The sequence below is a fragment of the Palaemon carinicauda genome, chromosome 2 (assembly GCF_036898095.1).
Source record: "Palaemon carinicauda isolate YSFRI2023 chromosome 2, ASM3689809v2, whole genome shotgun sequence".
Taxonomy (NCBI): Eukaryota; Metazoa; Arthropoda; class Malacostraca; order Decapoda; family Palaemonidae; genus Palaemon; species Palaemon carinicauda.
This window is the reverse complement of record NC_090726.1, coordinates 60,965,719-60,978,818: the sequence shown is the minus strand read 5'-3', so window position 1 is coordinate 60,978,818 and position 13,100 is coordinate 60,965,719. Positions and strand designations below refer to the sequence as shown.

Genomic DNA, 13,100 nt, shown 5'->3' with positions numbered 1-13,100 from the left:
TGCTTCAATCACATTGACCAAGGAAGAGGAAGTTCCATAGAGGTAGATATTGCCTATTGTGGCTTGCTTATCCTCACATAACCTGCTGGCTGGACAGCCAATCCAAACACATCTCACTAGTGAGGACAGGTTGCGGTGGCCATTACAGGTGTACTACACGTGTCTCTAAAACCATTGAAATATGTCCCCTCAAAAATAAATGGGTAAGCTTCCTCAGACATACAGTACTTATGATACACAGGAAAACACTAAAATAGCACAAGCACCAAAACAAAACTGCAAACAGCTTGCAAACAGCACAGTTTATATAAAAAACATTCAATATGGGTGATTTAATATAAAAATTACCTATTACGCTTAAAAGAAAAAGTCATGATAGATACAAATTACAGGCAACGAGACACTGGTAATTGACATTGTGAAATATGCCGAGTAAGTAATGTAAATGATATAGTGTAAACAAGTAACCAAGACCAAAAATAAGTAAAGTAGCAAGTAGAAAATAACTGAACCAGTACTGTTATACAAGTCGAGATAGCATAATTTTGAGAGAGCTCTTATTGACAGTGTTGCAGACATAAACTATCAGGAGGGTGGAGTTTATATCTATAGTACAAAAGAAATGTGTAAGCAATGGCTCTTTTTTCTTTTTTTTACATTCAAGACCACATATGTGGTTATAATATGATTTATGGGGTTGTGGTGAAACATTAATTTCATCATTAGTTATTCATTATACTGTATTTGTTGTTTTCCAGTTCCCAGAATATCGTAAGAATGAATTTTATGTAACTGGAGAATCATACGCTGGTGTTTATGTGCCTACACTAGCTCTCAGAATTCTTCAAGGTCAAAGAGAATTTGAAATAAATTTCAAAGGATATGCCATTGGAAATGGACTTTCAAGCTATGAACTCAATGATGATTCCATTATTTTCTTTGGATATTACCATGGGCTCTATGGAGAAGAGTAAGTACAGTATTCTATTGCTTCATGTAACTTCATTATTCAAGTAATATTTGAAGGTAAACCAATTGTTTTGGATTATGGTGTCAGTAAACATATTCAATAAATGGGATTTAGACATTTTCTGTTCTGTATTGGGAGTATTGTCAGTATACAGTATCAGTAAATATAAATGTTTTATGCTACCAAACTAACATATTTCTCAGAATCTCAGCAACTGACTTTTCACTAATGATTTTATCATTTATTGAATATTTCAAGTTGTAATAAGCTCAATAATAACTTTTAGCTTGGGCCATCAGATTTAAACTAAGCCTCCTTTTGATATTAGTGTTTGGTATTTTATCTTAAGGCATTTACTTGGCTACTTCTAGAATTACGCAGTATTGGAAAACATTCAGATTTATTTATAATAATTTGGTCAAATAGTAGTCTTTCATATCCAGTGTTTGTTCTTGGTGTAGGTAACCTTGAAAATTTTCTATGAACTCTTAAATAAAGAAAAAAGATTGTTCTTTCACAAAATACGAAACTATAGTTCTTTAATAGAGAGATGTTTTCAGCTTGAGCTTGATATGGTCATTAGAATAATTTAAGCAGGGGCTAAACGACTGGTGGAGGGAGCGAGCGAAAGCCTCGCTACCCTCACCAGCCGTACTATCCTCATTTTGCTTTCAGCCATAAGAGAGTTCAGACTTACTCCTTGTTCCCTGGTCAAACTTGATAATTTTCTTTTTCTTTCAGAAAGTGAATGTTGGCAGTTAGTGATTACAGTATACTGTAGATGGGAAGCAAGTAACACGTACTTGCCGGGGAAAGGGTGGATGCTGCAACTAGTTTATGAGTACACATATGTAGATCCACACACTGCTTCTTGTTGGAGTTATGATTGTTTGCAGTCATCCTCTTGTACCGATTACAGGTCACGGCCTCCTGTGCAGTGGCAAGCATATGCTCTTAGGTGGAAGAAGATAGCTTAGCCTTTCCCAGTGTATGTCCTGACAATGCCCAAGAAGACACTGAAGAAGCCTTTCTCTGCTTCCATCTCCTCAATGGGTGCGTCTTCTGCCGCCGCCCTGGTTTGGTCCCTGGAGAATGTGCATCAGGAGCAAAGAGCCCTAAGGAAATCTTGGGCTACCTTAGTTCTTTCAGTGGCCCTCTATGACTTTGCTGAGGGAGGTAGTAGCTAATGCTACCTCTCCAACAGTTCCTCTAGTGCCATTGTCCCTTGTGGTGATACCAGTGGTGAAAGGCATGGTGGTACCCCCATTGTCAGGGACTCTGGTACCCAACCAAGCGCAAAACTAAGATATTGACACCTGTGCCGGCAGGAGTCAAGCCTGAGATTGGGTGCGAGTCCAGCCTGTGATTGGGTGTAAGTCGACCACAGGGTCAAAAGTATGTGTAGGCGCCCGGAGCTGGTTCATGGGGCCAGGGCCGTGACCCTGTTTCACATCCCCGCACCATCCTAGTAGATAGCTGGGACAGGAGTGTATGGCTTCTTATACTTAATGTTCTCCAGTTGATGGAGGAGCTTCAATGTGCCCTCCATCACCCTTTCTACCTGGGCAGAGGACTCCTGCTCCTTCCTCATCCAGGGAGAATTCGTTTAAGCTGGTTGACAGGATGGCACTACTCACGCCTATCAAAACTAAGAGGTGGGGGCGAATGGACCTGTTCCCTGTGCCTCGGGCACGGGGCCGTGGCTGTCTGCCCACCCCAATTTGCAGAGGAAGGAGTATATGGTAATCCTACTATCTCTGCTGTGATCAGTGCCAGAAATTCTTACCCCGCTGTCGGCTATTCTGGGCGATAATCAACTCCCGATTACATTCTGGGTTCTGTCCTTGGGGTAAAGCGGTAGTATTCGGGGGATTGAATCTCAGAAGTGTCCTACCACACACTCTACCGTGCCTGGGCATGAGAGTGCTTGAAGTTTGGCCGCCTCTAGGACAGTGGACCTTAACCTGGTGCTGACAGAGGCAGTCAACCTCAAGTCAGAGTGTACCTTTGTGAAAGTCCTTGGAGTGAAATGAACCAGGAGAGGCAACCTTGGTTATTGCCTTTGGGGAGAACCTCAGTCATTGATTGGCTTTTGGGTGTTCCTTAGGGCTCGAGGCCATCCTTGGATTTGCCTTAGTTGGATCTGGTTGATTTGGCCTTTGATCGAGTTGATGATCAGATATATGGATCTGAGAACTCTCTAAAGTCCAGTGGGTCAAGTAAGATTTTGTCCCCCCCCCCTGGACTCTTGAAGCAGCAAGAATAAGAGCATGCTGTGTCATCAATTCTGCCGGTTGACCCGCCTTTATGCACTTTTCAGTCACCGTTCATGAAATTGTCTGCCTTGGCCTCCCTCCATACTGTTTCTTGGCTTGATCAGTGGGTAGACAACCAGGCTATTGGCCCCGTAGTCTTTGGAGAGGTACCAGTCTCTCATGCTGTTTGGTTGGAAGGCAGTGACTTTCCTTACACACCAGTCAGTAAACCAGTGGGCTAATGGAGTTTTGATGAGAAGGGATGACTTGGTTTTCTGTTTCTCAATACAAATTAGCCCAGAGGTAGCTTTGTCACTTCAGAACTCATCAGTGCTGGGTGCAATGTCTCTCCTTCCAAGGCAGAGATAAAGGAATGGAGAACTGCTTCGCAGGATTCCCTGATCCAACGTGCTATCACCTAAGAAGGAAACAGTGTCCAATCCCTCAGGCTCATTCAAGCCTGCATGATCAGGTTCTAGGAAGGTCCCAGTGCCTGCTTCTAGACCCTGATCAGCACTGCCTGTAATCTCTTCCTGGAAAAAGCTTTTGCATGCACAGCCTTTTCAAGCACCCCAACCTGGTTCCTACAGGAAGGAGGGTGGTGGGAAGAGAGGAGGGAGAGGGAAACACTGATGACGGTGTTCCTCCTCTCCCGCTGCTGAAGATTGGGAGATGCCGAACCTTGGGTAGTAAGTATCTTTTGGGACAGTTACTTAACTATCTTTCAGGACTGTCATCCCCCATCTCACTTACCAATAGAGTTTTCTTGCAACCCTCCAGCATCACAAAATGCCCTGGTCTTGCAGACAGAGATAAAAGAGATAATGAAGAAGAATGCTCTCAAACTTGTTTGAGACTGTCTCTCTGGGCTTATACAGTTTGCTCTTCTGGTTGTCGACCTCTCTCCTCTGAATAAGTATGTTTGATAAACAAAGTTCAGGATGGAAACAGTGCGGTCTATTCTGTTGTCCATCAGAGATGGAGACTTTATGCTTTCACTGTATCTGAAGGAAGCATAATTTCAATTATCTGTGCATCAATCCTCTTGAAAGTAACTCCAGTTCTCCTTTTATGGTATGGTGTACAAGTTCAAGACTGCTTGGGACTGTGTATGTCTCCCCTGGTGTTCATTCGGGTGTTCACCTATGTAGTGGCTTGTGGCTGCTCACATAGGATATATTTGCTGATGTATCTTGATGATCAGCTGATCCTTGCCTCCTCAGAGAGGCAGTTCTTGCATCATTGGGATTTGATTCTTATATTTTGTCATCATCTGGTGATTGTGATGAACTGGGTGATATCAAATCTCATACCCAATCAGAGGTATGAGAATACTTCAAGTACAGCAACAGTAAGATTCTTGCAGTCAGTAAGATTCTTTCAGTCAGAGAATTGCATCTGCAATCTCAAGGAGGATGCAAGACCATTCTTGTTCAAGACACAGGTACCAGCTCGGCGCTGGCATAGTCTTCTCGGTCACCCTTCCTTGCTGGCAAAGCACCACACGAGCAATGGAGCGAAGCACCACATGAGTTCCTCCAACAGAGATCTCTTCAGTGGTGTTTGAAGGTTCACTTGTCAGCCGGCAGTGGTCCCCCATTCCATCCTGTTTCAGTGGTGCAGGAGGCTTGGGCCAATCTTGCCTGGTGGCTGAACAAGCGAAACCTCACCAGGGGATTCTCACTCAACTCTGCCCCTGGACATGCAACTATTCTCAGATGTCTTGAAGGAGGGATGGGGTGCACTACTTGCACATAAACTTCCTCGAAATTCAGTCAGACTTTCTAGTATTGCAAGCATTCCAAGAATGTTTAAAGAGGCACTGAATACTGTTGATGAACAACACCACTGTAGTGGCCTATGTCAACAAGCTAGGGATCACAGTCTTGTGGCCTCTCTGTGAGGTAATGAAGGATATGCATGGCTGGGTGATGTTTCACGCCATATAATTGTCAGCTTGGTACATTCTGGGTACACAAGGAATGTACTAGCAGACACATTCAGTTGTCAGAGACAGGTCGTAGGGTTGGAATGGCCAAATACTTTTCATCATGTACAGATGAGTCCCTATCAGTCTTCTCATGCCTATAAAAGACAGACACGAGGTTGACTCCATGCTTATAAAAGACAGATAGGAGGTTACTGGAGTCACTGCTTTTGCTCCCGTATGGGACGAGGCAGTATATTTCCAGGGAAGAAAAAGAACCATTCTTTTCAGATATAGGCAAACTTTCAACCCACCAAGCAGCGTGTCTCCCTATTAAAGGACGATGGTTTGTTTTTCACATAGGAAAAAATCACTAATGTTCAAATTAATTTGTATTTTTCCTAGCTATACAAACCTGAGTCCTTTAAGATGATTTCCACCCTGAACCACCCCTCTCAGTCCATGGTCTAAAGGTCAAAATGAGGCTATTCTGGCTGTTGGGGGTAGGGGCTTCTTGTTCGCTCCCTCCACCGGTCATTTAACCCCTTGTTAAAACAATTCCAGTAACTGTATTCAGCTCATGCTGAAAACATCTCCTTATTAAAGGACTCAGCTCTGTACTGGTAGGAAAAACACAAATTACTTTGAAAATTTGATATTTTCATAAAATTTATTTCTACACTGGCATAATGTTTCATATTGCTTCCCTCTCGAAGCTTGCTTATATCAACCTTTACCCCAGAGAAAAATATTTCCTATTTTTTTTTCCATTCAATAGCCTAAGGCCTCTAGTCCAGTATTGAGACAATCTAGCTGCTAATGGCAATAACTACAGTCTAGGTACTCCATAAATGCTTTTACCCTTCAGTCTCAAAGTTGAAAATAATTTCTATCCTCTTGACATCACTGTGTAGTGAGGAGGAGGGAAGGCATATATATGAACATCAGGAAAGTATAGAAATAAATTTTATTATTAAAACTATTTTCTTCTATGAACCTCCCTTGATATTCTTATTGTTGATTTGCATACACTGATGGAGGTAGACCAGAGAAGGAGGGATAGGGAATTCCAAATCCAAGAAATATGATTTTAATAATAAAATTTTGCTGTTCATATTGCTTCTCTCTGGAAGTTTAGTTTTATTGAAATTTACTCCTAAAACTAAAAAATTTGCTATTTCCATTCCTTTCAATGTACTTCTGCCTTTGGCAAAATACAGGACTCGTGGATTGCTTTTGGTCACAATTTCTTCCAGGAAACATTGAGTGTTTCTTTTTTCATCTCCTTTATGACCTGGATATTTTGGAGACACTTTGCAATGGAATACCCATGCCAGTACACCTTCAGTGAGAAGTTATCATCTACATCTATAAAGTTGACCTGATGTGTAAGGGAGTTTCTCATATGAAGTGCCTTGAAAGTACGAATAATGCCTTATTCCATGCGCTGAATCAGCGATGTCATGTTAGGCCGTAAGAATTCTACCTATACGTCCTCATAATACGGATGAATTGCGTACCGTCCAGCATTGTCCATTAGGAGAAGCTCTTTAAAATCAAGGCCTTTTTCAGCAAGATAAAGTTTGACATCTAGGATGAAGCACTGGTGAAACGACACCAGACAGTGCTTTCGTTATCTTTGCCCTTTGGTTCTTCATCTAATGCACTGACAGTAGGGCCTTGTTCGTGTTTGTGAGGTCCCTTGAGTTTGGACTGACTGTACAAGTATAGATAAATGCTGGCTTTATCATAAAGCCTTCAGCATTTCCACTTATAAGTGTGAGGTGAGGCGATCTTTGTAGGCCTTGAATCCAAGGTCTCTGGTCTGCTCGTTCATATTGGAAGTGCTCCATACATTTCCAAAAGAGGCCAGTCTCATTCATATTGAAAATGTACTCACGCAAGTAACCCACTTCATCGATGAAGGTCTGGAACGTCTCCTTCACATATTCGTTAGTGGCCGGTTTCTTAGCAGAGACGGCTTCTCCATGTAGGGACACTTTAGCTTATACCTCCTATAAAATTCATCAAACCAGCCCCTTCTGGTATTGAATTCATTTGGTTTGGTGGGAGATGCTGTAGATGGTCCTTGTTCTGAGTTGCTGTGACTGCCATCTGTAAACATGCCGTAGAGCTGCTTGGCCTTCTCGCGCATGGTGTTGGTATCCAGTACAATGTTCTTCTTCCTAGTCAATAATCCAGTGGGCCAATGCTTACTCCATCCTTACGATAGCCTTATTGCAGGAAGTTACTATCCTGTGAAAAATGACACTTGCTATTACACTTATATTCTTTTCCTAATTCTTGATGTAGCGAACAGTACATTCTTTGATGTAATGGCGGTCTACGTCTGCATAGCTTCTCCTCTCCTCAAGTACTATGTCAAGGAATTTCATCTTTTCTGCTCTAGTAAGCATCTTCCTCCGACACTTGGGTTCACTGCCAGAGACTTTACAAGGTGAAGAAAATTTAACTGGCATTGTAGGGCTTGAAGGCAATTTACAAAAAAAAAAAAAAAAAAAAAAAAAAAAAACTCAGCACAGATAAAGGTGCAGATCGATGTCGAGTACGCGTGTGTAGAATCAAACTGGACAGCTTGGGATAGTGAATGCTGCAGTTTGCTTGAGAGGGATCTTGTGATTTGACAGCCAATCAACAGCCAGGATAGTGGTCAGTAGGCTTTGACAAGTCATGTCTCTTCTACCAGCCAATAGCGTGCCTTGTGAAAAATTATCTGGGCAAGCTAGTTTACTCTCTTCATGCTTCCAGAATTCATTTTCCATACAGATGCGAGAGTATTTGTGTTGCCTATGGCACACCGCTTATTTTCTTCTTCCCGACAAACTAAACAAACTATGCATTGTGTTCTTGCTACCAGACTGAATTTGTGTTTGTATTTATTACTGTAATATATTTTATTGATTTTTAGGCCCAAAAAATAATTTTTTTTTCAAAAAATTAAAATGTGAAAGAATATAAAAATTATTTGCCTATGGAAACCTGCCATATAAAGAGTATTTTGCGATATAGATTTACATATATATTTATAGATCTGCAATGTACTAGGGTGCAATAGGCAAACCGCTATATGGCAGGGGATTACTGTATTTAAAATAATTTCTTCTATTCTACCAGAATTATACAATTATACATTATACAATAATATAGAGCTATAAAGAGGTTAATCATGAGCACCTACTTCAGCAGGTGGATGGATATACGTATAGAGGATTCAGACTACCAGCTCAAAAGTTATCTAGTTATTGTGATCATAAACATGATGCAAACATTCAGCCACCAGCTGAAACTAAGATATATATAAAATCTGTTATGCCACTTGAATAGAAAACTACAGTAGTGTTTTTTCATAACCGCTTACTTCAGAGATCAGAGGGATATTAGGATCCAGGCTACCAGCTCGGTCTTCTACCTTGGAATCCAGGGTCTAAAAAGATTGGACTGGATCATGGAAAGCAAAGGTTTTGCAGTAAAAGAACTTGAAGTAGTTTTTAGAGTGTGAGGCTCAAGGAAAGAGGCTCAACTTTGTCATCTGCTGTGCACCATCAGAACACTTACTAACTGTTGCACTAGAATCACTAGGCAAAACTTGGGTGGTTAGGGTAGAATCTCTGCCTTTGCCTGAAGACTCGCTGGGCTTCTTAGATTGAACAAAAATAAGGAAGGTAAAGATCTTATGAAGCTTATTAATGTCAAAGCTGGAGTGACATTATTATGATTACCCCATTGTTATCACTAGCCAAGTTCTCTCTGGATTTTCACCTAAAGTAAAAGTTAGTTTCTTTTATGCTTGGAACTGTTAATCTGATCTATTAGAACATACTCAGAAGTAAGGCTTTTTCATTACCCACAATGTTTTTAACTAGATCACAATTCTTCCTCTAACACAAAACACAAGGAGAATTAGGTTAAAGATCATCCAGAAATAACCCTTTTGAGCATTTTAAACTGTAATTACTAACAACTTAGGAGAAAATATCCTTTATGAACACTAATAATCTAAATAGCATTTATATCACTTCACTGTAACTGGAGGAGCTAAACAAATTGTCTCTTGTACATTAGCAAGATGACTTTGTGACTGAAAGACAGCAGTAGGTATGGCTGACTGACCCGTGGTTATAGCCATTAGCTGCTAGACTGTCTCAATACGGAACTAGAAGCCGAAACCTATTGAAAGACAAGACAACAGGAAATTGTTCATTTTTGGGGGTTAGCATTGATATAAGCAAGTTTTGAGAGAGGAACAATATGAACATTAAGGGAGGTTGATAGAAATAATTACGCTCATTTGGACAACTTGACATTTTATCTGAAATGTTATTGAAACAGCTCAGATTTCAAGTAAAAGTAATAAAACTTAAGAAGATTCCTTTACAATGTGTTTACTGGGCCAAATTTTATTAATGAAATTGACTAGAAAGTTACAAGAGCATTTATTATGTACATTAAAGATTTTTTGTATAATACCCAAGATACGTTAAGCATCAAGATTTATATCTTCCAGTTACTAAATACTGAAACCAGGTATTAGCCAGATAATTTTATAGATGCTATGCATCATTATGGTACCATTTGTCTGCTGAGATAAGTAACTTTTTTCTTCTTGAATTACTTTTCAGCCTGTGGAATAGATTGGTGGCACATTGTTGTAAGGGTGGACATCCTGCTAGGGACACTTGCAACTTTTACAGTTCTTACTGGCCTCTATGTACTAAAGCTGTAAGGATTTGTATTATATCAATGAAACTGTATGGACATTTTGAAAATATCCTCCATTGTGTTAGTTTTTTGAAGATGTGTTGAATCTATATGTGTTATATTCACACATTTTAAATATTAGTGTTAAAGTTTCAGGATTTTTTCCCATAGGTAAATCAGGCATCAGACATCATTTACAATGAGGGCTTGAACATGTATAACTTGTATGATAATTGTCCTACGGGAACCGGAGGAAATTTCTCACGTTATGAAGCAGACTTATCAAACATCTTCAGGGAACATGAGTCTCATTCGGCTATGTTGGGAAAAGCAAGGAACAGGTAAATATTAGCCTTAACCTTTTAGAATAATCTTCTTAACCTGAAATAAATTTTAACTTCATCTTACTAGTGAGTTTTTTCTGTAGAATTTGAAGGAAGTTATATTGTCTCATCCCTGAGGTATAAAATTAATATATTTTTTTTTAACTCTTAGGGATGGTATAATTTTTTTTACAGCAATGATAGTTATTAAGACCATCTTTGAAATGTCATTTTTGTTATCTTTCTTAAGATTACCTTTAATTGGAAAAATATAGTTTTGTCTTTAATAGCCTTAGCTCTTTAGGTGCAGTTGCACATTACTTGTTTCACAGTATTGTTATCATTATTATGTTGAGATGTTGCCATGTCACACTAACCAGTACTAGACATGAGTATTTCATTCCCTTTGATATGGAAGGGTAACATAGTGCCCCAGATAGTGTTATGCATGTTGATACTTTCAAGACATTGTTTTGTATTTACTAGGGTTACTTTCAGATAAGCTGAATTATTATTTAATAAGAACTATACAGTAAATAATAATTGAGGTAAAGAAGTAAGCTATATCTCCATCAAAGGACCACTGGACTGCTTGAATGTCAATTACAGGATTTTTATTCACCTATTTTTAATTTATGATACCAGAAGAATTTATCTTTATGGGATGGATTGGAAAAAAAGCACCTAATACTGCTTCGTATTATAGGGCAATACTTATGATGAAAACTATTTAGCCAGGATTATACATCAGCCAAGGATATTTAGCTATGAATGAATAAATTTTCACCAATAAATAAAGGATCTTATTGTACAGTTTTAATTAGCTCACCTATCGAAAAGCTCATATACAAGTCATTAGCAAGCTATGAAGTATTTAAGCCAGTGAAAATGCTACCATTTATTATGGTGTAGCAGTTTTAAATTTGATTAATACCATACTCAACTTTGATCCTATTTCTCTAAGGTTAGGATAATAATGAGGTTAACTATTGATGATATTCTTGTCACTAGACTTCTGAGAGTATTAATTCACAGATAGGCTACTTGTTAAAATGTTAATTGGCTAAATGGTGATAAGTTAGATTGTATAGTGTAAATATTTTAGTAATGATTTCACATTGCATTTGCTAATCGATGGTTAATGTTGTCGCATAGTAACTTGTCAACTTTTTTAGGTGAAAAAAATGAGTCAAATACTGATATATTAGTTTATTTTCAGAATTAAGAATTTAAAGGGCAACCCACCCTGCACAAATGGAACAGATCTACTGGATTATATGAACAATCCTGATGTGAGAACTGCTCTTCACATCCCTGAAGACCTACCCAAATTTGAGCTTTGCAAGTGAGTTATGAAGAGAGTAACTTCTTCCTCTTTGTATCACTTTCTTGAAATACTGTTCATAAATTGTATAATGCATACTTTAACCTCTTACCCTAGGAGGTAACCCTATTTGGACATTTGTAACTCCACCGGCCTTCTCCTGAAGCCTTTCAAATAGATATTCTTTTTGAGTATATACAGTATTGTGATAAATGTCCTGTATGTCAGTCTGTTAGTTGTTCATTGATACATAGCTTAATGTTTTATTGTGTATTATTTTCTGATCATAGAATCGACTGTCAATTTCTACATAGTGTGAGGCTTGGTTGATGAGTGGAAGTTTCTGTGGCATACTATTACTTGGTGATATGGTTGTCAGTCATTTTTTTGGGTGGCTTCTCATCCAGATGGTAACCAGAGAAGTTGTTGAACTTCCTTCATTTTATTCAGTTGTTGATCCAGTTTTTGAACAGGTTGAAAGACCTCAATGTGGAGAAGAGTAGCTTGGAAAATGTTTAGAGACAACTGTTACTAGTTACCCAGTTTCTGCGAAAGAATTATCAGATCACAGACCATGCCAAAGGTCCTATCTATGTTGGTCCCGTTGGTCCTCCTCCTGATTTTAATTAAGGGATTTTGACGTAGGAAAAATCTATTTCTGGGCGAAGGACCTGTGCCGCCCAGTGAATAAGCTCCATTTAGCACTTATTCTTAGGTAATTTACTGCTAAATATACCAGAGAAAAAATGTAAAGGAGTGCTAGGTTAACTAGCTCGCTCACCTATTGGTGTCGGTATAAAATTGGGCGTATAATCCAGAGGTCCCGCACTATTTAGATTCATCCACGACAGAAACCCCAATAGAGGAGAGCCGTTCAACCTCACTCGGTACTACTAACAATGCATCCGCTCAGAACCCAACTCCTTAGCACCCAAAGTTTGGGGACTCCAAGGGAGAGGAGCTGGGAGGGTTCACTGGGCGGCACAGGTCCTTCGCCCAGAAATAGATTTTTCCTACGTCAAAATCCCTTTTCTGGGCTCGAACCTGTGCCGCCCAGTGAATCTATACAAGAGAAAATGTCACCAAACTTGCAAAATAAAGGAAAAACCATAAGCGTAAGGGAAATACAGGATGCTTTTAATCAGAGATGAGTACCAAACAACAATTATAAGGGTATTTTTAAATATGAACATAAATCCAATAAGGCAGGTAAAATAATGCCGTGAGTGATAATATATACAGATACTCAGGAGTATAAAAATTTACAAATATAATAACAGTATTCAGGTGCGAGACCAACGAATACAATAGGGTATAAATGAGGCCGGTAAGAGGGAGAGATAAAGAGACAAGGCATTAACCTGTGAGTTACCTGGGAGTAACTACGCTCCCTGCGGCTACTGTAGAAAATTTTAGGGCTTCCAAATGTTTAAGGTAGTGTTTCTTGAACACTGACGGTGATTTCCACCCTGTATACCTGGAAAGGTCTGTAAAATTCATGTGGTGAAAGAAGTTCACCGAGGTAGCAACCGCCCTGATATCATGTGCAAGAGGAAAAGAGTCAGGGTTAGCTTGTTTAATA

General features: G+C 39.4%; 1 protein-coding gene across 2 annotated transcripts in view; it reads left to right on the top strand.

Annotated features, from left to right (window-relative positions):
• Window positions 1-13,100, top strand: part of LOC137625439 (lysosomal protective protein-like) — a 76,191-nt gene that overhangs the window by 42,953 nt on the left and 20,138 nt on the right. For both annotated transcript variants that reach the window (XM_068356351.1, XM_068356357.1), the window contains exons 5-8: window positions 759-970; window positions 9,793-9,892; window positions 10,043-10,212; window positions 11,414-11,539. In XM_068356351.1, the coding sequence (XP_068212452.1) occupies window positions 759-970; window positions 9,793-9,892; window positions 10,043-10,212; window positions 11,414-11,539 (608 nt within the window). The remainder of the gene's footprint in view (window positions 1-758; window positions 971-9,792; window positions 9,893-10,042; window positions 10,213-11,413; window positions 11,540-13,100) is intronic.